At 43.4% G+C, this 27,755-nt stretch overlaps 1 protein-coding gene and 1 long non-coding RNA gene across 6 annotated transcripts in view; one reads left to right on the forward strand and one right to left on the reverse strand.

The window, feature by feature from the left end:
- The first annotated feature begins 1,094 nt into the window (after positions 1–1,094).
- The window catches only part of PIK3CG (phosphatidylinositol-4,5-bisphosphate 3-kinase catalytic subunit gamma), a 50,539-nt gene continuing 23,878 nt past the window's right edge, over positions 1,095–27,755 (forward strand). Inside the window, exons 1-11 of one of the 5 annotated variants that reach the window (XM_021102203.2) lie at positions 1,095–1,280; positions 1,661–1,747; positions 10,290–12,296; positions 15,596–15,661; positions 15,774–15,999; positions 17,539–17,642; positions 20,122–20,268; positions 22,716–22,806; positions 24,401–24,531; positions 25,512–25,623; positions 26,825–26,982. In XM_021102203.2, coding sequence (XP_020957862.2) covers positions 10,302–12,296; positions 15,596–15,661; positions 15,774–15,999; positions 17,539–17,642; positions 20,122–20,268; positions 22,716–22,806; positions 24,401–24,531; positions 25,512–25,623; positions 26,825–26,982 — 3,030 coding nt within the window. In that variant the 5' untranslated portion in view covers positions 1,095–1,280; positions 1,661–1,747; positions 10,290–10,301. 5 annotated transcript variants of the gene reach the window in all.
- Positions 25,606–27,755, reverse strand: part of LOC146400083 (uncharacterized) — a 52,217-nt gene continuing 50,067 nt past the window's right edge. The window contains exon 5 of the long non-coding RNA XR_014816122.1: positions 25,606–27,609. This is a non-coding gene — a long non-coding RNA (uncharacterized LOC146400083). The remainder of the gene's footprint in view (positions 27,610–27,755) is intronic.

The raw sequence follows: 27,755 nt of genomic DNA on the forward strand, positions 1-27,755 counted from the left end.
TATAATGATGTTCTGTAACCCTGTCTCTACTCCCACCCCAACCCCGTGCAATCTGGCCTTTTCCAGTTGCTTAAGAATTCGTACAGAATGCTTCTTGCAGAAGTCCCAGCAGGGAGAGCATGACATGGACATAGCCCACCCTCTCTAGGCCTTCTCTCCCATCCTGGACTACTTGAGGAAATTCCACTCTTCTGAGCTTCGACGGCCATATACTTTTCCTTCTCCTGGAAATCTCTTCCCCCGCCCATGCCCCCAACCCTGCCTGTCCAGTTTGAGCTGTTGTACCTCTGGAAGGCCCTGCTAGAAAAGACAGCCTCATGCTCAGAACTCCTATTACCCTTTCCCTGTGCAGCTCCGAGGGGCCAGTTCCTATTCCTGCTGTGTGATGAGGACAGGTAGGTCTCTGCCTTCCAAGTTGCAAGGTCCTTGCCGACAGCGGCTCCATCTGCCAGCACTCGGGTGACATCCCATAATAAATGTTAAATGAAGGCATGAACAAATGGTAATGAACATGTAAGTCAATGGGTCATTGAGGGGAATGCCACACAGCAGCTTGGAGCAGAGACCCCATTCCCCCCAAATGAGTTCCAAACGGGACCATATTTCCTTGAGGACACTCCTCCAGCCTAATGGCTCTTCCGCCACATGATGGAGCTTCTGGGCAGAGGCCACCACTTGTGAGAGGGAGACACAATGGTCCAGCACTGGCCTCCACCTGCAATATCAAGATTCAGATGGAAAGAAGAGTGCAAGGATGCAGAGAAAAAAGGAGGGGGGAAAAAATCCCACGTAATCAAGAAAAGAGGGGAAGTCTCTTAAACTGTAGACATTTTTAAGTAAAAATAATTTTAGGTAAATACTATTTTGAACTTTTGTGGCTGTATATGGATGTGTGCATAACACATGTACAAAAAAGTGACCATTGAGTGGCCAGCTTGGCGGATGCTCAGAAATATATTCAGCACTTCCTCCAGCCTTGCAGAAGCCCCTCTCCCTCGTGTCGGTAAATACTATTTTAAAAGAAAAGGAAGGAAGGAGAGAGGGGAGGGGTGCCCAGGCATCCACTTTAAAAGAAAAAGGAGAAATGGTATAGCAGGCGGTGGCGGGCAGGGACTGGAGGAGAGCAGGCTCACTCAGGGAACTCAGAGCCTCACTGAGATACAGCCATCAGGGCTTTGCCTGATCAACAGAAAATCTTCATGGGATTAAACAGACACATGACCTGGGTAACTGCAGCAAAGGCGGGCCCGAGCTCTGGAGGCGAAACGGATTCCTCCCAGGTATAGACCAAGGAGACATGCAAGCTGGGCCAGCGGGTGGGTCCCTGGGGTGGGAGCTGTGACATCACTGCCTCCCTAGCCAGGAAAAGCTGGCTCAGGTCCCCTGCCTCCAACCCCTTCCCAGGCCCCACCCCACTCCTGCGTCCTTTCTCTAAACCTGGAGTGGCAGGGCATCCTCCGTGCTTCCTTCCAGCGGGAGGTGACGGCTGCCAGACTCTAAGCCAGAATACAGGGCTTTGGAAGGAACAAGGTCCCATATGATGGCCTGGGAAGCAGCTTCTATTGTGCCACCCTTAAGCCTCAGGACCAGGGCTTTGACAGCCGGCTCCATGCAAGCCAGCCTATTAAGACTTCCTCTCTCCTGCTATGCCCTCGAACAGGAAACAGCCCAGGAATGAAGACACCATCTTTGGCTTGGAAACTTCACTCCCTGTTTATGGCAAACAGCTCTGTCTGCCAGGATCACGGTATGTGTTATGTGTACGGCAGAGAGAGACAGGTAGGTGCTTGGACAGGTGTGTAGGTAGATAGATAAAAATACTGGACAGTCTGCAGGTAATCAGAAAGCAGGGTCCCAGGGATGGGCCTGGGTTTCCATTATAAGGGAGGATTTCTTGCTCACAAGGGTGTGGCAGTTTTCGGTCTTTTATTTCCGTCGCTATTAATAAGGGAACAACCAAGAGAACTAATAAACTGGATCAGGCAGAGGGACTATAAAGGGGATATTTCTTAAGCACTGTAGTTCCTGATAACATTAGTCAAATTGGGGTCTTTCCCAGGTTCCATACTCTCCACACCATTATGCTCCCAAGTTTTCTGTTCTGAGGTTTTCAGAGGAGCTAGACTGCAGTGCTGAGGGTTAGGCAGTTCCATGGGAGGAAGGGGATGCCTGGGTTTAGGGTGATCCGTGAGGCTGCAGGAGTATCACCCAGTCTCCCTGCTGCTTCTTACACATGCAAAGGAATCCACTGATTTTCAAAAAAAGGAATATTCGGCACAAATTATCCATGCCACAAAGATTTACAGAGGCCCTGGCTTTGGATACGTCATGCACTGTGGTAGGCCCTGGGGAACTCAGAGATGAACAGAACAGTCACTGTCCCCAAGAACTCATGAATAGCCATCATCCCCCAGGAGAAGCTCTAGGATAACGGCCTCGTAACAGCTGTGGCACCCGGGGCAAGCCACTCAACAACTCCTCTGTTCTTTACTTTTATCATCTGTCGATGGGGGTCATAGTAACGCCCTCTCCTTGGGATATTGTGAGAATTAAATGAATAAAGTGGTTCAAATAACATAAGACGTGGAAAGTGCAACGGAAGAGTCTGTTCTTGGTGATGGTAACATTTCTGTGATCGTTGTGGGGACCACTAAGGAGGAAAGCTGTCCTAACTCTGTGCTTTCCTGAACTAGAAAGCCCTCCCAGGGGAGGCTGTGCAAACTGCAGACAGTGGTCTGTCACTATCCTCAGGGGACTGGTTCCAGGACCCAGGAGATACCAAAATCAATAGACACGCCAGTCCCTTACAGATACCGTAGGAGAGTCAACAGACCATAAGGGATAGATCAAAAAGGGTCTGAGGTCTCATGCTAAGGAATTTGGACCCTTAAACATCAATTTACAGAAAAATCTTTTCTGGAAATTTGTAGAGTGCTTACTAAATTGTATTGGCGACACTAACTTCAAATGCTTTCATGTGGAATCTGAAAAAAAGGACAGACTGAACTTCTTTACAGAACAGATGCTGACTCACAGACATTGAAAAACGTATGGTCTCTGGAGGGGACAGTTTGGGGGGTGGGGGGATGTGTGCTTGGGTTATGGGATGGAAATCCTGTGAATGATCATTATACAACCACAGATGTGATAAATTCATTTCAGTAATAAATAATAATAATAATAAATAAATAAATAAACTGTATTGGCAAAGCTGAACTGAACATGGATATTGAGAAAAGTGCCCTCATTGGCAAATTTCTGATCACAGGGCTGGAATGTCCCACAGGCACCTGGTTCTAGCTATAGATTCTTGGGATGGAGAGAGGGGGTTGGGGGGGAATTGTCAGGGGTGACTGTGATGGGCATCCTGTAGCTTCTTTTCCCTAGAGTGACTCCCCTCTGCCCCCATGGTGTGATAATAGTCTACCCCTCCAAGGGCATTCAAGGTTGTGACAAACTCTCCAGCTGTCCTCCCTGGCACCCCTTAGTTCCCACTGTCAGAGCCCTCACCTTCTCTTCTGGGGTCCACCCTTCTCTGCCAACCAGGAACTCAGCAGGGGGTGTCTTGATTAGTTTAAACCACTCATGTAATTCTATCCCCTTTCTCAGTGATTGGCTGAGAGAAAGAGGGTCACTTGCCACAAGCCTGACCAGAGACAGGAGGGAACCCAGGCTTCTGGGAAAGTCTTCTTCTCTCTGAAAAAGAAACACAAAGGGGACATGCCTCTTCCTCATCTGTGGGTTGTACTGGTATGTGACAACTGAAATTGCCTGTCCTCTACAACATCCAATTCAATGTCTTGCATAGTACAATTACGTAAGTTTATGTTCCATCGAAAATTTATAACAACCTCCTAGAGACAAGTAGGGGGGCTGTTATCCCTTCAGCAGATTAGGAAACAGAGAGATGAATTAGCATAGACTAGGCCTAGAGAATAAGCAGGAATAAACCCAGGTCTGTCTTTCTGATTGCTAGTGCTTCTACAGTACCGGGATGCTTCTCTTTCATCTTGCCAGATACAGATCAAAAAGCTTTATAAAGATTAGCATTTGCTAAGTGAGACAGAGAAAGACAAATACTGTATGATATCACTTGTATGTGGAATCTAAAAAATATAATGAACTAGTGAAAATAACAAAAAAGACGCAGACACATAGCTACAGAGAACAAACTAGTGGTTACCAGTTGGGGGGTGGGCAGGGGTGGAGGGTGGGGGACATGGGAATCCGGGAGTGGAAAGCACCAACTACTGACTGTAAGATAGGCTATAAGGATGCATTGTAAAGCATGGGGAATACAGCCAATATTTTGTAATAACTGTCAATGAAGGGTAACCTTTAAAAATTGTATTATGGAGTTTCAGCTCTGGCACAGTGGATTAAGAATCCAACTGCAGCAGCTTGGGTCGCTGCAGAGGCTCAGGTTTGATCCCTGGCCCAGGAACTTCCCTATGCCATGAAAGTAGAAATAAAATTTAAAAGTAATTAAAAAAAAGAAAAAAGAAAGAAAGCATGCTTGGAGTTCCCGCTGTGATGCAGTGGGTTAATGTTCTGGCTTCTCTCTGTGGAGGTGTCAGTTCAATCTCTAGCCCAGCACAGTGGAGTAAGGATCAGGTGTTGCTGCAGCTGTGACGTAGGTCACAGCTCCAGCTCAGATTTGATCCCTGGCCTGGGAACTTCCATATGCCTTGGGTGCAGCTGTAAAAAGAAAAGAATAAGTTAAAAAATTAAAAATAAAAAAAGATTGGCGTTTGTGCCTAGACCACAAAGCAAGGTGTGAGAGTGAAATAAATTGTTAGATTAGATTAACATGCCCTTAAATCTATTATATCATTATATAAGCCATCTGAGGCTGGACTGAAAATATAAAAAGATGGGTTCCAGTGCTCTGGCAAGCTGAGAAATACCCACATGTCTGAGTCAGACAGCCACCCTACTCAGGAACAATATCTAGCAATAGCTTCCCAACCAGTGTGCTCCAAGTACATCCCAGGCCCTCGGGGATACAGGCACTGTCTGGTGCTTTGAGGAACCTCTTCATTTTACCCCTTTGTCGGTTCTGGCTGCTGTAACAAAGTACCACAGACTGCACATCTACAAGCAACAAACTTATTCCTCCAAGTTTGGAAGGCCAGAAGTCGGAGATGAGGGTACCAGCATGGTCAGGCTCTAGTGACGGGCCCCTTCCAGGTTGTAGGCTGCTATATTCTCATTGCGTCCTTACAGGACAGAAAGAGGGCAAGAGGATTCTTCAGGGTCCCTTGTCTAAGGGCACAAATTCCATTCCAGAGGGTTCCATCCTCATGACCTAATTATCTCCCCAAAGCACCACCTCCTAATACTACCACTTGGTGGTGGGGGAGGGGGGGGAATTTCAACATATGAATGGGGGGGGACACAAATATTTAATCTGTTGCACTAGTATCCTACAAATGTTGCTGCTATTTACATGAGCCAAGACAGGAAATAAGTTTCCTGTATCACTCATTTACAAACCCTTCAGCTCAGGGAACTGATCAGTGTCTAGTTCAGTGTCTCTCAAATACATTTTGACTTAAAGACTTTTCTCTCTGATTCTTCTTTCCTTAACCCCTGGACCTTCTCCTGTATATGTAAAACTGTAGAAATCCCAGCCAAAGTGATCGATAGTAAACTGTCATATTACATAAGGAACGTTACATAATATATTGTGACCAGTTGGCCTCTACATACTACTTTATTGCACATTATTTTTTTCATCTGCATGTCTCATCTCTCCAATTAAGCCATAAATAATTTCTCTGAAGGCTGTCACCAAGAGCCTTCCTCATAGCAAATTACTCACTTTGTTTACTGACCATTAACATATCTCACTGTGTTCTTGTTTTCTAATCTGTTCAATCTTGTTATTCCCAAGATGACTGGATGTGATAAGCAAAGTCTGGACTATTTGTATTTTTTTCAATCAACATGTTGTGTGTGTCTCCTATACCTAAAACACGGTGCTGGATGCATAGAGATTCACAAGAGGGGGTGGGGAGAAGAAAAGAGAAAAACATATTAATAAAATAGAAGAGTGATGATGTCGAAGGGGTCTTCTAGCCTGAAAAAAAATCTGGGGATAGAAGAGGCCCCAGTGAGTGAAGAATTCCTCTGCATGGAGGAGGTATCCACATACAGTAAGAAGACACTGGCCATTATTTCTCCCCTGAAACATTTACTGTGTGTAGTCAAATTTTAATGGCTATATTAGGATTGGGGGAAGAGCAGGGTACTTTTCTTCATCTCAAACCACCAAAAAAGCCTAAAGTATTTGCAAGTTTAGTCATAGAGCAGACAACCTTTGCATATTTGGACTTAGCTGAGTAGTTCCTACGGAAGCAAGGAAATCTAAGAGCTGGAGTTTCGCGTTTCTGAAGTAACTTGTGTGGGGTGTGTAGGGGTGTGGGTGTGTGTGGGGGGGGTGTGGGTGTGTGTGTGTGGGTGTGGTGTCAGGGTGGGATTCAACCTCCTGAGCAGGAGTGAGCCAGGGTAGGGATGGAATCTGTTGAATGATCTGAGGAACAGAGCTGGCCAAGCTCATGGTTCCTCTGCGGTCAGCCCAACCAACACCAAACCCCCACCAGGCCCACCTACCCCTCCCTCTTCACACTCTGGGTGAAGCACAGCTTGGTAAACACCTATGGTGTGGCTCTTTGGTCCCTCCCTCAACCAACCAAAGAAGGCCAACTTTGAGGCTTCCCAAGCTGCCAGGTTCCTAAGGGAGTATTCCGACAAAGGGATGCACTTTGGGAAGCTGATAAGATCCCTCTAAAGATGTGGGAGGCAACCTTTGAGTTAAATAGTTTGCCAGCTGATGTCAGCTACTACAGCACCACGGGTGGAAGCCAAGATCCACAGGGCCAATGTGAAAGGAAGTAGATGGGATGGAGCAAATATTTCTCTCCGTGTCAGAGTAACTGAGAGTAAATCTTCACTCTCCATCTCCAAGAAATCTGTTCTGTCTGTTGTCTGTGGGGCTCCCCTGGAGTCCATGAGAGCCTAGGTTGGAGGAAGAAGCGAGGAAACTCTGGGATGGAGGAGAGGATCTAGAAGGAGTTCGAGGTCACCTGGAAGAGACAGAGCTGCTGTAAAAATGATGTACGATGGACTTTCTATGAATTCTCCATGCCCCTGGGAATTGGAGGCCATCTCCAGCAACTCTAGCTGGTGGTGTGGCTGCATTCACCTCTATAGCATTTAGCAACCTCCTTCTATTTGTCTGCAGTTAATCTTTGCTGTCAGTAAGTCTCCACTACACACACACACACACACACACACACACAGAGTACTTTCAGTCTGAGCCAGTGATATTTTGGAGCCTGAATGCTGTGCAAAAAAATAGAGAACTGTCTCACCCAGCTAAGGAAGTGAACTTCCAGATCTCGTCTTTGAAAATGTTCCCTTGATAACTCAGTCCCCTACATCAACAAGTTTCTCTTCCCCCAGCCCTCAGCTACAGGGTACGGCCAAGGGGTCATTTGCATTCCCAAGAGGGAAAATTACTTGAATGGGCTTTGCAGGTTTAATTTGGCTCTTTAAACTCTTCCCACCAGGCTGTTTCTCTAATATCGTGGCTCTGAGGCCTTTTCTTCTCCCAAGAACTAGCTAGAAAAATAGTTCGTGTGTTTATACCTCCGGAATTATTTTTCGTTTGGATCTAGGTCATTGCAATTCATTTCCACTCTCTCGCCACTTTTAAAGAAATGGGTCCGAGAAGTAAAAAGTAGACAGAGTCAACAGTGCTCCCGTTCGTGCTTCTCTCTGTGTGTGCGCCTTAACAGGAAATGCATTTCTGACACTTTTAAAATGAGCAATCGCACGTATAATCAACTTGGTTAAAACTTCCTTCCTGGTAACTGCAACACTTCCTCTGCATCTGGATATGAAGGGAGACCCAGAAAAGCGGAAGAGTTTAGAAGCCTACTGGGTAGCTCTGAATTTGTTTTGTTTTCAGAAATTAAACAAATGATCCTTCAGCATCATCACCTCCGCTGCTTTATCAGGTATTACTTGCTTCTATTTTTGCCCTTTGTTGGGTCTGACTCGGAATAGTGACACTTCCTTCTGAGCGAGAATGTTTTTATCTGGACCTGTTGTTCTTCTGATGATACTGCCACTGAATGTCTCTGTTTCATTGTCTCGTCCAACCTGTGTGTGTGCATGTCCACGGGGTTCCGGCGATAGCTTTGCAGGTGCATCGGTCCTGTTTTGTTTTTGTTTGGGAGGAAGAGGGAGGGTGTGGGGGCCTAGTGCCAGCCAGCCTTCAGGTTCTTACAAGTACGTGCTTCGCGAATGTGGTACTTCTAACATCGTCTCATAAAAAGAGAAAGCTTCAGAGCCTCAACCATGAAGGAAAGCAGTGAGTATTTAGCCAGCCTGTTTTCATCTGCATCTCATATCTGGTAAGACTGTTTGATATTACCGAGGCAAAAGTGATTGCTGAGCATTTGCATGTTGCATAAATTTAGACCCATTTTAAGTTAGTGCCAACATTAACAGATCTTACAGTTCCCTTCTTTGTTCTACAATGCGGCAAAAGACCAAAGAGTGAAGGTTTTAAGGGGCAAGGGACAGTTCTTTGGGACAGTTGATTTCATGTATTTACTAGGTGTAACTTCAGAATTTTTTAAGTGAGAGAAGTTTTTAAAAGTAAGTTTAAGCCAAGATTTGAACAGAAGTTTGCATCTAATGAAACCTGTCTTTCTTATATTTTATTCAACTCTTCTTTTTGCTGTATATCAAATGCTCCACTATTTCGTAAGGAAATAAGTAGTTGTGATTTTCACTAACACTGGTCCTTTAAGAAGTATAATATTTTCTGAAACATTAATTTTTGTTTCAATAGTTGATTCTTCTTTAGAATATCTTACAAAATATTAAAGTAAAAATACCATACTCATTTCAATTTTGCCAAGGGGGAGGGAGTGGGCTGGTTGAGGAGCTTGGGGTTAATAGATACAAACTATTGCCTTTGGAATGGATCAGCAATGAGATCCTGCTGTGTAGCACTGGAAACTCTGTCTAGTCACTTATGATGGAGCCTGATAATGTGCAAAAATAGAATGCGTACATGTATGTGTAACTGGGTCACCATGCTGTACATTAGGAAAGAAAATCTTATTGGGGAAATAACTTAAAAAAATTAATAACAAAAATAATATGTTTAGCATTTCGATCATTTTTGAAGAGTTTATTACTGCAGTAACACATTTACATGTACATGTTTTGCAAAGGTAGGTTCTTATTAAATATTTGTAGAAAAGGTAAATAAATTGTTGAGAATAAATTGGTGAATTCTTGTTCTATAGTGAAAAAAAAAAAAAGAAGTTAAATAATCAATTGGGGTCAAACAGCAGGTCCTTCCTTCCATCCTGCAGCTTCTCAAGAGGCAGATGCAATGAACTAGTACAAAGTTAAAATTATCTGAATGTTCATATTTGGAGAGTACTGTCCTGGGGACCCCCCCTAAGAAACCATTCTAAGGGAGCAATGACAGCCACGACACTTACAAATTATATGATTCACCATTTTAAATATCTGCAAATGTTAAGTGCAGCTTCACCAATTCTGATCTGTTTGGGTTTTATCAATGAAAAGACTACCTTTCCTAACTAGGAAGAAAAAGACAGGAAGTGGACCAGGGAGCCGCTACCTGGTCCAGTTTGAAAAGGGCCTGTGAGACAGGTTGGATAAGGTGTCTGGGTTCCCGCGAGAAATATGAGGCTGAACAAAGAGGAAATTAGTCAAAAGCCTGTTTTCAAAGGAGAGTGCATCTTGTAAAGGAGGACTTGGTCCTTTACCTGGATTACTTGACTCATCCATGCTTTTCAATGTGCCTAACAACCACTACCACGGACAGCCATTGTAGGACGTCAGACACTACGCTAGATCAGGGCTTCACTTTGCTCTCTTTTTTAAAAATTAGACTTTCAAACATAAAGAAAGTAGAACGAATAATGAATCCCCTGTACCCATTGCCCACACTCAACAAGTACATTACCTTATTTAACCCTGACCTCCGCCGTCTGAGGTACTGTTAGCCCCATTTGACAGATGGGCAACACAGGCTCAAAGATTATTTCAATAGCTCGCCCCCCTCCCCCAGCCCCCCGGATTCTAAGTGGCAGCTCCAGGATTCCAAAGCCCCTGTATCCTCGAACTCATGTCCTTGTCATTCTTCCACACTGTGTCCTGCCGCCAGCTCATGGGAAAATGTCAAGGACAAGTGCCATCCCTGTGACGGAGCCCCCTGTTTCTCTACCCCTCAGGTCGCATAGGGCATGGAGCTGGAGAACTATGAACAGCCCGTGGTGCTGAGAGAGGACAACCGCCGCAGGCGTCGGAGGATGAAGCCGCGCAGCACGGCAGCCAGCCTGTCCTCCATGGAGCTCATCCCCATCGAGTTTGTTTTGCCCACCAGCCAGCGCAACACCAAGACCCCCGAAACAGCACTGCTGCACGTGGCCGGCCACGGCAATGTGGAGCAGATGAAGGCCCAGGTGTGGCTGCGCGCGCTGGAGACGAGCGTGTCTGCGGACTTCTACCACCGGCTCGGCCCCGACCACTTCCTCCTGCTCTACCAGAAGAAGGGGCAGTGGTACGAGATCTATGACAAGTACCAGGTGGTGCAGACCCTGGACTGCCTGCGCTACTGGAAGGTGTTGCACCGCAGCCCCGGGCAGATCCACGTGGTGCAGCGGCACGCGCCCTCGGAGGAGACATTGGCCTTCCAGCGCCAGCTCAACGCCCTCATCGGCTACGACGTCACCGACGTCAGCAACGTGCATGACGATGAGCTGGAGTTCACGCGGCGCCGCCTGGTCACCCCGCGAATGGCCGAGGTGGCCGGCCGCGACCCCAAGCTTTACGCCATGCACCCCTGGGTGACATCCAAGCCCCTCCCTGAGTACCTTCTGAAGAAGATCACTAACAACTGCGTCTTCATCGTCATTCACCGCAGCACCACCAGCCAGACCATCAAGGTCTCGGCCGATGACACCCCAGGCACCATCCTCCAGAGCTTCTTTACCAAGATGGCCAAGAAGAAATCTCTGATGGATATCCCTGAAAGCCAGAACGAACGGGACTTTGTGCTGCGCGTCTGCGGCCGGGATGAGTACCTGGTGGGTGAGACGCCCATCAAAAATTTCCAGTGGGTGAGGCAGTGCCTCAAGAACGGGGAGGAGATTCACCTTGTGCTGGACACTCCTCCAGACCCAGCCCTGGACGAGGTGAGGAAGGAAGAGTGGCCGCTGGTGGATGACTGCACGGGAGTCACTGGCTACCACGAGCAGCTGACCATCCACGGCAAGGACCATGAAAGTGTGTTCACCGTGTCCCTGTGGGACTGTGACCGCAAGTTCAGGGTCAAAATCAGAGGCATTGATATCCCTGTCCTGCCCCGGACCGCTGACCTCACGGTGTTTGTGGAGGCAAACATCCAGTATGGGCAGCAAGTCCTTTGCCAAAGGAGAACCAGCCCCAAACCCTTCACGGAGGAGGTGCTGTGGAACGTGTGGCTTGAGTTCAGTATTAAAATCAAAGACTTACCCAAAGGGGCTCTGCTGAACCTCCAGATCTACTGCGGCAAAGCTCCAGCACTGTCTGGCAAGACCTCTGCAGAGATGCCCAGTCCCGAATCCAAAGGCAAAGCTCAGCTTCTGTACTATGTCAACCTATTGCTGATAGACCACCGCTTCCTCCTGCGCCATGGCGAGTATGTGCTCCACATGTGGCAGTTATCCGGGAAGGGGGAAGACCAAGGGAGCTTCAATGCCGACAAGCTCACGTCGGCAACCAACCCGGACAAGGAGAACTCAATGTCCATCTCCATTCTTCTGGACAATTACTGCCACCCCATAGCCTTGCCTAAGCATCGGCCTACCCCTGACCCAGAAGGGGACCGGGTTCGGGCAGAAATGCCCAATCAGCTTCGGAAGCAACTGGAGGCAATCATAGCCACGGATCCGCTTAACCCACTCACAGCTGAAGACAAAGAACTGCTCTGGCATTTCAGATATGAAAGCCTGAAGGATCCCAAAGCGTATCCTAAGCTCTTTAGCTCGGTGAAATGGGGACAGCAAGAAATTGTGGCCAAAACATACCAATTATTAGCCAAAAGGGAGGTCTGGGATCAGAGTGCTTTGGATGTGGGGTTAACCATGCAGCTCCTGGACTGCAACTTCTCGGATGAAAACGTGAGAGCCATTGCAGTCCAGAAACTGGAGAGCTTGGAGGATGATGACGTGCTCCATTACCTGCTCCAGCTGGTCCAGGTAGGGGCTGCACTGGCTCGAGGAATTTATTTGCATGTGCACAGGCAGCCCATTCAGCTGTCTTCAAATGCCCTTTGTCCCAAGAGTCGTGATCAGTCAAAGTAGATCTGAGGAAGCCACCTCGAAAAGTAGTAAACTGTTGCGTTCACTCTTTCAATGTCCTTGAGGGCTTGTTGACAAGCATTCTGATGACATTCATATTTCTGCTTTTTAGTAGAACCAGCCCCATGAGAATACTTGGTTCTCATTAATAGATGCCGCTTACCGAATGCTCCCTTATGCCAGAGCCCCAAGTGATTGGCATGCTTCTCATGTCTTTGTACCTTTAATCCTCCCAACAGTTATGATGGAGGTCAAGGTAATGTTTGCATTTTATATATAAGGAAATGACATCAGGAGAGGCTGAGTAATATGCTCAAGGTCACATACTTTGAAAGATGAATTCAAACTCAGGAGGTCAGACTCCAGGCCTTGCCCTTTTCCCTGCTTCCCAATATTCCCCATCAACCCTGCAGTGTCAGGATAGCGTGTCCTAGGGAGAAAAGGTCATACTCTCTGATGGTGTTTATCACAATTCAGAGTCACGTCTCATATCTGGATGGGACCTTGAAAGCCCCTCTTGAAAGGTCTGGTACTGTGTTTCCATTCCTCTTCATATGACTGTCCCTGGGATCCATAGAGACTAAGTCAGTCACCTAAGGTTGTCTTAGGAAGTTGAAGAATGGAAGAACAGTTCACTATAGTCATTCTCAGATTATATTGTGCTGCTTGACAAGGAAGAAAAAGGAGAGAAACTGGAAGAGAAATGCTATGCTAGACTGCAGATGTGTTCAGTCATTAATTCAGCAACAGGGTCTGAGTGCCTTCCCTGTTCTGGCTGCTGGATATAGAGCAGTGATGGAAACAGAGCTGGTCTCTGGCCTAGCTTGGGGCACATAAAAGCCGACATTACACAAGGACACGTACAAGCAGATATTTAACAACAAATTGTGACAAAGGCTTCAGGGTAAAAGCTAGAGAGTATCATGAGAAAACAGGCAAGGGTCCTGGGGACACTCGATTTAGACTCAGGAAGCCAAGGACAGTTCCGATTGAGTTGGTGGTGTTTGACCTGAGATGGTTAGGATGAGCCAAGCTAAATGTTGGACACCAAAGTGTCTAAGCATTATATTTATGGGAAGTTTCTGGCGTTTCCTGCTGCAAAATTTGGATACTCTCCACTTTAACGCTGAATCTTCCCCTTTCCCTTAGCAGAAGCTTGAAACATGTCACTTGGCCTTTGCCTTCATCTGTCAGAGACAGCCAGTGTTTTTCTCTGCCTGTGAGGTCAGAGGCTGGCATAAACACGACTGCAAATTTTAGAAGAATTAAAGCATCCTCCGTTTTCTAGCTCTCCATAACACAAAGAACATAAAACAAAATCGCATGAGGTCTTCTCCAAGTCCCAGTGACACCATGAATTATTTTATACTGTCATTTTCACAAGTAAACTTGGCAGACTTTGAAAATAAATAGTGTCCTTCTTGGAAACGTTTAAACGAGAGGTCAGTGAGTATTATTAACATTGAATTTGTGGTCCTAAATGTGAAGAAGAGTAGTCATTTGTAAAACTATTTGAGACATTTTCAGATACGACTAAATGACTCATTCATTCCTGATCAAAATGGTATCCTCTTCGAGATCTGCCTTGTCTTTACAGAAGTGAAACACAAAGCAGGTCAGAAAGACTCACGTTTGGGTTAGAAACTTAACAACATTTCTGAAGTGAGTACTGGTAGCCCAGTAACCACATTCTCAGAATTAAGATGTTAACTGCGGCTACAATGGCACCTATCTGAGCACACCTTCATTTTTGAAAGCATGAGGATAAATGAAAAATCACCACGTCGGTATTGATCTGATCATTTCCATACTGGAAAACCTGAGTAAGAATTGGAAATCATACCAAAAAGCCCCCAGGCCCTATAACATAAAGTGGGATGAAATTTCTCCTGTTCCTTAGGGAAAAAAAAAAAAGGATAGAGCATGTCTATTTATAAAGAAATACTTTGCAGATGTTTAATTTTAAACCTCGTTATGCTTTTACATGACCTCTACCTATAACTCTACATATACATTTCTAATAATCAAACAGTGTGTGTTATTCTTGCTGCTTTTAAAAGTATGAGTGAGCATTTTTTTTCATGTGCTTGTTGGCCATCTGTATATCTTCTTTGGAGAAATATCTATTTAGGTCTTTTGCCCTTTGTAAACCAGCTATAATGGAAAAAATAAAAATCATTATAAATGAAAAAAAAAAAAGGTATGAATGAGGACTTGCCATGTGGCTCAGCAGCTTAAGGATCTAACGATTGTCACTGCTGTGGCTTGGGTTCGATCCCTGGCCTGGGAACTTCCACCTGTCCTGAGAGTGGCCAAAAAAATTATGAATGAGTGCAGACTTGCAGGAAAGTATTAAAAAATGACGTAACAAATATCCATGTGCCCACCAGAATTTAATTATTTTTTATTTTTATTTTTTAATTGGCCAGACTACAGCAGCTGAGGGCGGACAGGGGGAGGGAGAGGAGCTCAGGGCAGCCATCCGGCCTCTACTTTTTTACTTTTTATTGTTTGTTTTTCTTCTTTAGTCACAGAGCTATCACCTACATGAATACCTCTGTATTAGCCAAGTGATGTGAAAACTACTGAGCTTGAGGAATCAGATAAAACAAGGGATTTTCAGACCTTTAAAAGCCCCGTACCCACGGCATTGTGGCAGGGAGTATGATGGCTCTGTTGCAGTAAGAACCTGTGACTTGCCAAATACACGTCTTGAGCAGAAAAGAAGCTATAGGATTTTTAGGATCCAAATGTATTTTGGGAGGGGGCCTGGGGGCTTTTTGGTATCACATCTACCAAATGTATTTTTCTCCCTACATGTACCATATCCCGACTATTTCATTTCCAACAACCTTTCCGCCCTGCCGCTTTTATAGATTTGTCTTAGCCATCTCCATCTTTCCCTGCCATCCTTCCAATTAATCAGCCCTTCAGGAGAACAAAAGCCCTCACCTCTTCATCTTGGAAATTATTAGAAGCACATTTCTAACTTCTAACCCTAGTCCTTAAGCAAGTGGGTCACTCTGGCCCAAAGTGTCCTTGAAAAGAAAGGACTGAACTTAAGTTGCTAGTCAGATTCTTGTCACTCTACCCATACAAATCCACTAAGGTAGAGCACCAGTTTTTCTCTGTTTCTTGTTTCCTGATTAACCGACGGAACATGCACTCCTACAAATGCCAATGTGTTTTTCCTTTAGGCTGTGAAATTTGAACCATACCATGACAGTGCCCTAGCCAGATTTCTGCTGAAGCGTGGTTTAAGAGTAAGTACCTCCATTTTGATGAGAGCGTGACATTTTAAAAGTTATCAAGAAGTGGCTGATAGATCTCGAGCATTAGTCATAATGATTTCAACCTTCTTGCTCCCACCCTCAGAACAAGAGAATTGGTCACTTCTTGTTTTGGTTCTTGAGAAGTGAGATTGCCCAGTCTAGGCACTATCAGCAGAGGTTTGCAGTGATCCTGGAAGCCTACCTGAGGGGCTGTGGCACAGCCATGCTGCACGACTTCACCCAGCAAGTCCAAGTAATTGACATGTTACAAAAAGTCACCATTGACATTAAATCGCTCTCTGCTGAAAAGTATGACGTCAGTTCCCAAGGTACGGTGGCCTCTATTTTCTTGTTTCTCTTTCCGGATACTTTCATCTCCAAATGCCATCGTCCCTGTGACTCTTTTTTCTTCTGCTAGGCAAGTCGCACCTTCCTAAAGCTAGCCAAGAACACATTTTTTTAATCTCCTGTCTTTACGGAGTAATAGGCAAATTTAAAGTTCTCCCTTTACAAGTTAATATTTTTAAAAACTACGTATATATTCCAACGGTGAATTTATGATAATGACTGTTAAACTCTTTGAAATATTAAAACACCGTTATGCAGATGTAAGATGTATTTTTAAGAGCAACTGTGCACACACACGAAAAGATTAGTTATATCCAAATATTTACCATTTTCTCCCCATCTTTCAATATATGCATGTAATTTTCAAATCTTGAGTCTTTTAAAGTAATGAATTATTGAGAAGTTATTTTACAAATTTCGTATGTATATACATATACATCATATATAGCTATACATATATATGTACTTCCTATAAAAAATATATATATATATATATCACCTCCTCTCTGTTCCAGTGTTGTCTTCTTATCCCTTAGAAATCCTATCCCTTGGCCCCTCCCCTAGGAAAGTTAATCACTCTTTATCTGTATTCCCAGAGGTCTGGGTTGATATTATATTAAATTACAGTCATTGGAGTTCCCTGGTGATCTAGTGGTTGGGACGTGGCGCTTTTTCAGCTGCCACCCAGGTTCAATCCCTGGTCTGGGAACTGAGATCCCACAAAAAGCCATTGCGCACCGGGGCCAAAAATAAGTAAATTACAGTCATGAACACATATTTCTGGTCTGTTCAATGGTATGAGCCTTGAAGCTAGGAAATACCTCTTATTCATGTTTGTAGGGCTCATAATGGATACTCACTAACATGCTCAGCCAGTACTTTAAACTTCTGCAAATTTTGATTTTCCATTTTCCCCTTTGACCCTTTTCCAATACACTAATAATGCTCTCTCCTAAAATAATAATAGTAATAATCATCTTACTTTTATTTTTATTGTAAGAAAGAAAGGGAAATATTTGTACCAGCCTCCGGTCTGTCTGTTATCCAAGCAGTAACTTTTAATTTATGTATTTTGCCTTTAGTATTTTGAGGCTGTCATATGGTCTCCCCACCACCTCACTTCCTCTTTTGAAAAGAATTTACCAAACCCTAACCGAATTCCATTTAATATGGTCTTTAGACGTCTGTTCCTCTAATCAGATGGCAGTTTAAAGTTTCACATGTTGGAAAGAAAACAGTAATTCTTAGCATTACCCGTAAAACCTCCCTCTCTGCCTGTCTCGGTATCTGATATATACTCAGCTATTTCTGCTGTAGTGTGCCTACATGGCTGTATTGCCCCCAGGAAGCCTGACTTATCTTGCCACCCTGAATGGTTAGTTCCTCAAAGACAGAAACCTACTCCTTACCAGATCAAATGTATAGAATGTTGTGAATACATGTGGTCTCAGGAAATATGATTGATGCTATTGGTAATTCTTTGAACTCACATAACTCTTGTGTGCTTTTGACCATTACAGTTATTTCCCAACTTAAGCAAAAGCTTGAAAACCTACAGAATTTGAATCTCCCCCAAAGCTTTAGAGTTCCCTATGATCCTGGACTGAAAGCCGGGGCACTGGTGGTAGGTATCACCTTGATGTTGCCACGTGGTCTCTATGTCTTGACAATGTCTGCTATGCTTAGTGGATAAAAGCTTATGTTTATAGAGAAACAGGGATGCCGGAAAGTTCCTGGATGAGCTTCTGACAAGCCCTTCTCTAACCACTGGTTACTAAAAACATCACCACCAGGCAATCTCCCATCCATTTTATTTTAAATCAGCTTTCTTAAGGAACCATTTGCAGATGATAAAATGTATCCATTTTAAGTGTACCGTTCAGAGAGTTTTGACAAATGTATGCAACCGTATAATCACCACAGTCAAGATATAGCCAATTTCCATAGCAATGTTATAGAAAAAGTTATTTCCTATCCTCTTGTAGTTAGTCCTTTCCTCCTTGCATCTTCCATCCCAGATGACAGATCTGCCTTCTATCATGTAACTTTTCCCTTTCTAGAATGTCATGATGTAGAATCTTCCAGTATGTAGTTTTGTATCTGGATTCTTTTATTTAGCATAATGCTTTTAAGTTCCCCCCAGGCTGTGTATCTCAGTCATTGGTTCCTTTTTTATGACTGAGTAGTATTCCCTTGTAGGATTATATCAAAATTTGTTTTCCATTCACCTTTTGAGTAAATATTTAACAGTGAGATAGTTGGGTCAGATGCAAAGTGTATATTTATGAGGTACTGCCAAATGTTTTTTCCACTTTATAATGGCATCTGTGCCATTTTATATTTCCACTACAATGTATGAGAGCTCTAATTGCCCCACATCCTAGCAACACTTCTTTTCATCAATCTTGTTAATTTTTGCCATTCAAATGGACATGAAGTGGTAGTTCACTGTTGTTTTTATTTGCATCTCCCTAATGATGTTGAGCATCTTTTCATGTGCTTATTTTCCATCTTCTTTTGCGAAGTTTCTGTTCACACCTTCCATTCATTTTTAATCAGGGTACCATCATATTCTTATTTATGAGTCATTTATATAATCTGGATACAAATCCTTTATCTGGCATATATTTTACAAATATTTTCTCCCAGTTTGTGGCTTACCTTTTCATATTCTTAGTGGTGTGTTTCAAAGAGCAAAAAGTGTGTTGATTAAGCCCGGTGTATCACTTTTTCTTTTACGGTTCATGCATTTCATGTCCTAAGATATATTTGCTTCATCCAGTCATTCTCGGCCAGGGATGAACCCCCACCTCCTGCACCAAGAGACGTTTGGTAATGTCTGGAGATGTTTTGGATTGCTACAACTGGGAGAAATGCTGTTAGCATCCAGCAGGTAGAGAAGAGGGATGCTGCTAAACATTCTATATGCACAGGGCATTCCCCCCCTCCACCCCCAACAAAAGGATTATCTAGCCCAACATTTTAGTAGTGCCAAAATTGAGAAACACTTCCTAATTCAATGTGACAAGTATTTTTTCCTACAAGTTTTATAGTTTTAATTCCTACATTACATCTTTTATACATTTCATTTTATATGCAGTTAGCAGTAAGCTGGCCCTGTACCAAAAACACACACTATCCTCGGTCCTTATGAAGTCAGAGATTGATAGAAATAATGATATATTAATACAGCTCCAAATTGTGTTTGCTTTTTTTAAAGACCACATAGTATTTTTGATCCATGGTAAATTTACTTTTGGCTAAAGCTCTGAAATTTTTTTATTTTTTAAAATTTTTTTAAATTTATTTTTTATTGTTATTTCCCCAAACACACATTTTTCCCCCCACTGTACAGCATGGGGACCCAGTTACACATACATGTATACATAACTTTTTCTCTCATTGTCGCGCTGTGTTGTATCTAGACAGAGTTCTCAGTGCTACACAGCAGGATCTCATTGTTAGTCCATTCCAACAGCAATAGTTTGCATCCATTAACCCCAATTTTACTTTGAAATGAGTGGCTGCTAAGCTACATTCCCCCACACCTTATTTATATGTGTGGTTTTTTTGGGGGGGAGAGGCAGATAGGCATTGTACCTGAGGGCTAGATTTCCATTTATTGCTGTTTCATCTTGTTAGGTTTGGCCTAGAATTAAAATCCCTCTGATTCTGCAATGACAGCTTTTAAACACTATGGTAGCAAAAGAACTTTTTTTTTTTTTTTTTTTTCAAATTAAATCTCAGGGGGAGACCAAATATATAAACAAGTAACAGCAAAGTTACTCTGTGTCAGAGGGACATAGAGGTACAAGAGTCCTGTGGGAGTGAGGAGAATATGCCACACCTCCTAGGCACCTCCAGAGGCACTTAGGGTTCTTAGGAACACACCCTGAACCATCGCTTTAAGTGTTGTGAATCGCTGTCACTAGCATTTTCAGATTTGGTGAAAATGCCTCCTGCATTAGTATCCAAACCACTGAAAATCATTTTCCAACTGGAACTTTGTCCTAGTTGTTTATAGTGATGCTTTACAAGAGGATATGTGTCTCCACAATGTGTGTTCAGTTGTGTGTAGGAAACATGTCACTGTTTTCTTACAGATCGAAAAATGTAAAGTGATGGCCTCCAAGAAGAAGCCCCTGTGGCTTGAGTTTAAATGTGCCGATCCTACGGCTCTATCAAATGAAACAATTGGAATTATCTTTAAACACGGTGACGATCTGCGCCAAGACATGCTTATTTTACAGGTACACTGTTCTCAAGTATGTTTTTCAATTATCTGAAAAAAAGAATTCGGTATTAGATTTCATACCCACTACTGACTCTGTTCTCATTCTCCTGTTCTGTTTCATGAACAGTCATCAAAGATGACATAAGAGAGTTTTCACTGGAGGAATATGGCCACGGACCAGTAGATAAGAGATCGAGTGAGCCTCACACTTCTGCCCATTCCCGAGGAGATGCATAGCCGACATTCCCGAGTAGTCAGATATACTTTCCTCACCTAACCTCTTACTTACACACCCCATTCCTAGCATGGTGACACAGAGCAGGGGCATATTTACCCCCAGGCACCCATTTCATTCATATCCACAGACATAGCTACACAGTCACAGGGGCTCTCCTTAGACACATCCCTCTTGATACACATCCACATACCCAGATGCAAGTTACTGGGCTGACAGGAAGGAGACAGAGGTGAACAGGTAGGTGATTGGAGAGGTCATGCAATTAAGTAACAAGAGTAGATGCATTACTAGAACAGAAGGTGTATGATCAAGGTATCAGTGTTGTGTTCATGTTTTCTAACCTAAACTTTAGCTTTGCACATTTGTGAAGTAATAGTCTCTGTACCTTAGTTGTTCAATACTGTAGAGGTAACATAATTTCTAATATTTAATGTGATTTATTTAAAATAGGCAAACCATGGGATCTAAAATATGATACAAAGGAACTCATAAAACAGAAACAGACTCACAGATATAGAAAACGAACTTATGGTTGCCAAAGGGGAAAGGGATAAATTAGGAGTTTGGGATGAGTGGATACAAGCTACTATATATAAAGTGGATAAACAACAAAGTGCTACTGTATAACACAGGGAACTATATCCATTATCCTGTGATAAACCATAAGGGAAAGGAGTATGAAGAAATATATATATGTGAATCACTTTCACATACACCTGAAACTAATAGATTTAATGTAATGTAAATCAACTACATGTAAATAAAAAATAAAAATAGGAGTTTCCATTATGGCTCAGTGGTAACAAACCCAACTAGTATCTATGAGGATGTGGGTTCGATCCCTGGCCTCGCTCAGTGGGTTAAGGATCTGGCATTTGCTGTGAGCTCTGGTGTAGGTCACAGATGTGGTTCAGGTCCCATGTTGCTGTGGCTGTGGTGTAGGCTGGCGGCTAAAGCTCCAATTCATCCCCTAGCCTGGGAATTTCCATATGTTGCAAATGCGACCCCAAAAAGTAAAAAAAAAAGGAAGAAGAAGAAGAAAAATAAAGAGAAGAAAAGAATTTTTTTTCATTTTTATTTTTTTTGCTTTTTGACCACACCTGCAGCTTTTGGAAGTTCCCAGGCTAGGGATCAAACCCACGCCAAAGCAGCCACCCAAGCCACTGCAGTCAGATTCTTAACCCAAGGCACCACAGCAGGAACTCCAAAAATAAAATAAACTTTAAAAATAAAATAGACAAACCACATTGATTTAAATGTAGCCTATTTAAAAGGTCATGTTTTCATTTCTGTTTCTGTTTTTACTTATTTCTGATATGAAAACAGTAATACCCTTTGTTCTCTTTTCAAGAATGGTGTGTATATTGCCTCAGAAGTATTTCTTTAAAGGAAAAGAAAAAGGAGTTCCCACTGTGGCACAGTGGGTTGAGGATCCAGCATTGCCACAGCTGTGATGCAGGTCGCAGCTGTGGCTTGGATTCATCCCTGGCCTGGGACCTTCCATATGCCATGGGTGTGGCCACACACACAAATCCTTCAAACTTTGGGACAGTTTATTAAATTCCCAATAAATCTGCAGAATCTTGAATTATTTAAAGATGGGCACTTCAGAAACCCAAACCACCACTCTGCTGTTCCTCCCACTTTGAGGGAGAAGTTTGCATTGCCCTTTTAAGCACTATGTTTTGTCGTTGAGGCACTTTACTTGGCAGGTAAAGCAAGTTTTTGTAAGCCCTCTAAACCTTAGTCTCTTCAGCTGCAGAATGACCCTAATAATCATATCAACACTTGGGGTTAAGCAAGGCTCACCGTAAAACAGCACTCAGTGAATGTTGTCATTATCATCATTATCGCTGCCTTGCTTTTAGCCCAAGAGAGACTTATGGATAAAACTGTGTATAAAGATGTTAGACTGGAACTTTTTTTAATTGCGGTAAAATACACATAACTAGGAACATTTGAATAGTGGATGAATCATGGCTAAAACCTAACCTCAAAGAAATCCAACCACTTCTTCCCTACCCCTCAGGGACCAAAATTAACAGTCTCCCAAGAAAGGGAAACTGTGGAGGACTGGGTTGATAAAGTCAAGCACAATTTTTGCTTATGTATTTTATGTTCACTTTTTGGGTTACCAGAGAAGATTGCTTTTTTTTTTTTTTTTTTTTAATGGAGAAGGAAAATATGTATTTATAATGGAAAGGTTTTTGTGTTTTCATGCCCAGATTCTACGAATCATGGAGTCCATTTGGGAGACCGAATCTTTGGATCTGTGCCTCCTGCCATATGGCTGCATTTCAACTGGTGACAAAATAGGTATGTGGTGGCCTCGGGAGGTGAATGTACCGCTCGACTCGTTTGAAAGGGCCGTGATCCCTTCAGTGCTGACAATGAACATCTGAAAAATTACAGTCATAATCCTTATAAAAAGGAAAAAGATGTTCTCAGGCTGGTGAAAGTGACTCGGTTTAAAAGGGACAGGTCGAAAACACTTTAATGCATTATTTGACTCCTTGTAACTGCACATTGAAAGGACCTTAGTGAGAACGTCTTCCTTCATCTTAACTTCTCCACCTCTAAACTTTCACTTGTCTCATTGCTCATTAAACTTCTCTCTCACAAGTAACATCTAAAAATAGACGGAAAGATCTGTCACTTATTTTAATATCTAAGAATTCACATTATCAAGGCTATGACGTACTCTACTCTTAGGTGCTTTTACGGACATTTTGTTACCAAACATAAGCCTATATGCCTGATACACAATGAGGCCGAACAAACCAAGAGTCAGAGTTTGTGGAGCAGAGAAATGTTTTGCTGCAGGGCCATGCAAGGAGACAGGTGGCTCAAGCTCAAAAAACCCAGAAACCTCCCCCCACCCCACCCCCAAAAAAAAACGGGTTTCAGCAAAGCATTTTTAAAGGCAAGGTGAGGGAAGAGTGTGGTTGGTTGTTGCAAACTTCTTGGTTTAGGAATCCTTTGCTCTTGCATTTGTCCACATGGGTCAGATCAGGATGTTTCTGTACACCTCCAGCAAGACAAATATTACTCTCTGTTCTGCAACGTTTTAATTCTATCTAAATGGAAAAGCCTTATACCCGTAAAGGTTAGAGCCTTGAAAATGGTCTGTCCTGGATGTTTCAGGCTATTGGCAGCATTCTTAGCTCAAAGCAAAAGCAACAGAACACAAAGGTTAAAGTAAAAGAAACAAATCTAATATGGAATTAGATTTGTTCTTTCCTATTACAATTTCACATTTTAATTTCAATCAAACATATTTTTATTCAAGTTTCCAATTTGAGAAGGATATAAAATCACTTACATTGGACCTGGAAGTTTAAAAAAAGGAAAAGGCACAGGTGGCCAAGTGAAGAAAGATGTGTTCAGCACACTAATACTTTTGCTTATTAAAAACCAACCCTTTCCTCCTTTCATTCAGGGATATTGAAAGCAGGACCCGAGGGAGTGGGATGAACTGGGAGTTTGGGGTTAATAGACGCAAACTACTGCATTTGGAGTGGATAAGCAATGAGATCCTGCTGTAGAGCACAGGGAACTATATCTAGTCACTTGTGATGGAACATGACGGAAGAGAATGTGGGAAAAATATATATGTATGACTGCGTCACTTTGCTGTACAGCAGAGATTGACAGAACACTATAAATCAACTAGAATGGAAAAAATAAAAATCATGAAAAAAAAAAAAAAAGCAAGCAAGCAGGTCCCACAGAACTTCCATACCCTCCTCCTCTCCTTCTCTTCTCCCTACGAAAACCAACAGCACGCCCCTGGAAGAGAGCCCTCTGGTTGAGAAAGCCCCCTGCCCTCCACTCAACAAAGACACAGCCCTTCCTCCTCTGGGTCAGGCACTGGACCCAAGTTCACAGCAGACTATGCCTCTTCCCGTAGGAATGATCGAGATCGTGAAGGACGCCACGACAATCGCCAAAATTCAGCAAAGCACAGTGGGCAACACGGGTGCCTTTAAAGATGAAGTCCTGAGTCACTGGCTCAAAGAAAAATGCCCTATTGAAGAAAAGGTGGGTTCCTCTTTTCTGCACTCTGAGGGCTCCTGACAAGTTGTCATTATGCAGCAACAGAGGGTCTTGCCAGTGCCCTGCGTCCCGACTTGCTGGTGACGAAGGCCCTTTCCTCCTGAGCGCGTGGAGGTTAAAGGGCTTTCCCCTGGTGACACAGCAGATCTGTGAGAACCAGAAGCGCTCAGCTCAAAACTCGCTGAATATTTGCCTCTCCTTTGATTATCAAGCCTCTTTGCATACAGTTTGGTTCTGGGAAATAACCTGTTGGCACTTTTTGTGACCATCCATTTTTGTGGTTCAGCAGAAAAATTTAGTTACCGTGGGTAACCTCTTTCCAGCCTGGAAACATTGCAAACCCTGAAAATTAATTTATAATTTACCACTGCACCTGGATCTAAATGGTGAATTATGTGGATGCTGAAAATGTCAGTCCTGTTCCTCAGAAGTACATCTGCTGGGTCCTTCACAAGCTGTGTGGTTAGGCTGTCCGGGTGCTGGTTAAAGTTCTGCTGTATAGGACTGGCACTTCTCATTATTTGCATGCCTAGCAGCCTTTGGGGGAGGAAATATAATTAGTAGCATCTAATATCAGTCTGTTATACATGTGCATTTGTGAACCCATGCATACTTTGAGTGGTCACAAGCAAAACATGTTCACCAACCAAGGAGTCATGATGGGCACTGTGTCGTCGGCAGCTGATGCAGAGAGGCAGTGAACCCTGTGATTAAATTACTGTTGTCCTTTGACGCTTGCTGGCCTCCTGCTGCTACTGTGATTCATTGTATTTTCACCTAAAATATAAGTGGTGCAATGAGAAAGTTGGCACTTAATAGATAGAAGATTAAGGAAGTCGGGTACCCCGAACTTGCTCTCTGAAAATGAGTCCCAGAAGAGCATCCTTTGGGGGCTCCTTTGTAATAGATTCACTGGGCTCTGTGGAGTTAGGACTCGACTAATATTCAGATAACATGTTAATTAGTTTCAGGCAGCTGTGGAGAGATTTGTTTATTCCTGTGCCGGCTACTGTGTGGCAACCTTTGTTCTCGGAATAGGCGACAGACACAATGACAATATTATGATCTCAGAAACAGGTGAGTTTATTTACTGTAATGTTTTCTAAATGTTGTAAAAGACGTATAACATAAAACTTTACCATTTTAACCAGTTTTAAGTGTGTACTTTAGTGGCCTTAACTACAGTCACATTTTTGTGCAACCCTCACCACCATTCATCTCCAGAATTTTTTCATCTTCCCCAATGGGAATTCTGTACCCATTGAACCCTGACTCCCACCCCTGTCCCCTCCCAGTGCAGAGTAATTCTTAAATGGAGGTCAGAGTTGGAGCACATATCTAGAGGTCATTGCTGTGCAGGGGGACAGAGAGGTTGTCATCATCCTAGAGAGGACCCAGGAGTGAGTAATGGAAGAAGATACAAGAAACAGCTTAAGAAGGACAAGCCCAACAGTAGTAGCTAGAAAGCTAGGAAGGTGAATGTGACCAAGAGTGTCAGAAGGTGCAGACAAGCAACCCGAAAAAATCACGGGTATCCTTAAATCTGAAATGCTGTGCCTTCCTAACCTATCCCTCCTTGCTGGTTCATTGTCCATTTTCACAGTGGTCAGTATTGGCTACATGCCATGACATTTTTCTCTTATGAAACTGGGACCAATTTAAGAATCTGGAAAAGAGCATCATACTGGGGTCAACCACTCACTCCCTGTGGGAAGCAAGAGATAATGAATGTATGAACCATCCATACGAAAGAGCGCTATACAAATGAGAACAGGTGATGGGAGCTGTGGCGGTGATGATCAGAGTGGTAGCAACTGACCCAAGGGGAATTCAGGACGATTTATTTCTATGGTGCTACTCACACGTAAAAGATGACTGCTCCTCCTCCACACAGAGTAAAACACAGTCTCTCCTGACTTCCATCAAGGGCATGAGAGAGAGTCTTGGGCATAATGATGGCACATAAGCCAGAGAATTTTGATTTATATTTCTAAGAATAATTGTGAGTCAAGAATTTTTTGAATGGCACTTGGTTGTCATTTAAAGAACACCGGAATGATATCAAAACTACGCTTGGTTCAAAGAGTGCTTTGTGGCTACTACTAGACACACCTGCTAAGACAAAATAGATCACAAGCTGATACAACAGAGTAAAAATAGCTCCCTCACCCAAGATAGCTCATTTTCAGGCACATTCAAAATATTTCCAGAAATCAACAAACCAGAGTGTTGTTTGCAAGTGCTTATGTAATGCTATCAGACATTTTCTTCTCTTAAGGAAATCTATTTCATATTGATTTCGGACACATTCTTGGGAATTACAAAAGTTTCCTGGGCATTAATAAAGAGAGGGTGCCATTTGTGCTAACCCCAGACTTCCTGTTTGTGATGGGGACTTCTGGAAAGAAGACAAGTCTACACTTCCAGAAATTTCAGGTAAATGGCTTCCCTTTTGACCATCTACTGGGAATACCAACCAGAGGTGCCTGCAGCCCTCACCTCTCGCTCCCCTTTGAAGCTCCTCTCCCCTGTGCCCACCTCCTCCCCATCTCCTCTGTTCCCTTCCCAAGTCCAAAATGACACTTCTTAGTAATCCCCTCCCTCCTAAAACCAAACAACAAGTACAAGTGTTCCAGAATCAGTGGCATGGGAAGATACAGACCACCAGGATGATGTGGTCCTGAAGAGAGGGCTTTAAGAAAGAGCACCTGGCAAGCAGGGGTTAACCTTTGAATATTTACCTAACCCAGACGTTGCCTAAATGATCCACACTTTACACGTATTTTTTCAGGACTCGCCAACAATTGTGAGTTTCTCTTGATTTTTGCTGCAGGTGTGTATCGATCAGTTACACAAGGGATTCTTTCTTGTCTCTTTTTGTAAAGGGCGGACCCTTCTCTTCATTTGAGGTCTTGTCAGCTCGATGTACTGCAGGGCGTACTGAGAGCTCTGGTTGGTCCTGCTCACCTGGACACCAGCTCCTGCAAGAGTCACCCCATCTCCCTGGGAGGGTCCACATTCTCCTTTCTCTTTCGTTCCTTCCTGGTCTACATCCCCTTTTGACTGTCAAATACCGGAGAAGTAGTATGTTCATGCTTTGCAAATTTAATAACTGTGACTGACTATAACTCAGAAAAGTTACGTAATTACGGCTGTAATTTACCTATTTTATAGCCATACAAACACAAAACGGATCAACAGAGGCAAAG

This window comes from Sus scrofa, chromosome 9 (assembly GCF_054392235.1).
Source record: "Sus scrofa isolate SSC_HxYL_T2T_F1_AM1 chromosome 9, Sscrofa_HxYL_maternal_Yorkshire_Landrace_v2.0, whole genome shotgun sequence".
In the NCBI taxonomy this organism is placed as follows: Eukaryota; Metazoa; Chordata; class Mammalia; order Artiodactyla; family Suidae; genus Sus; species Sus scrofa.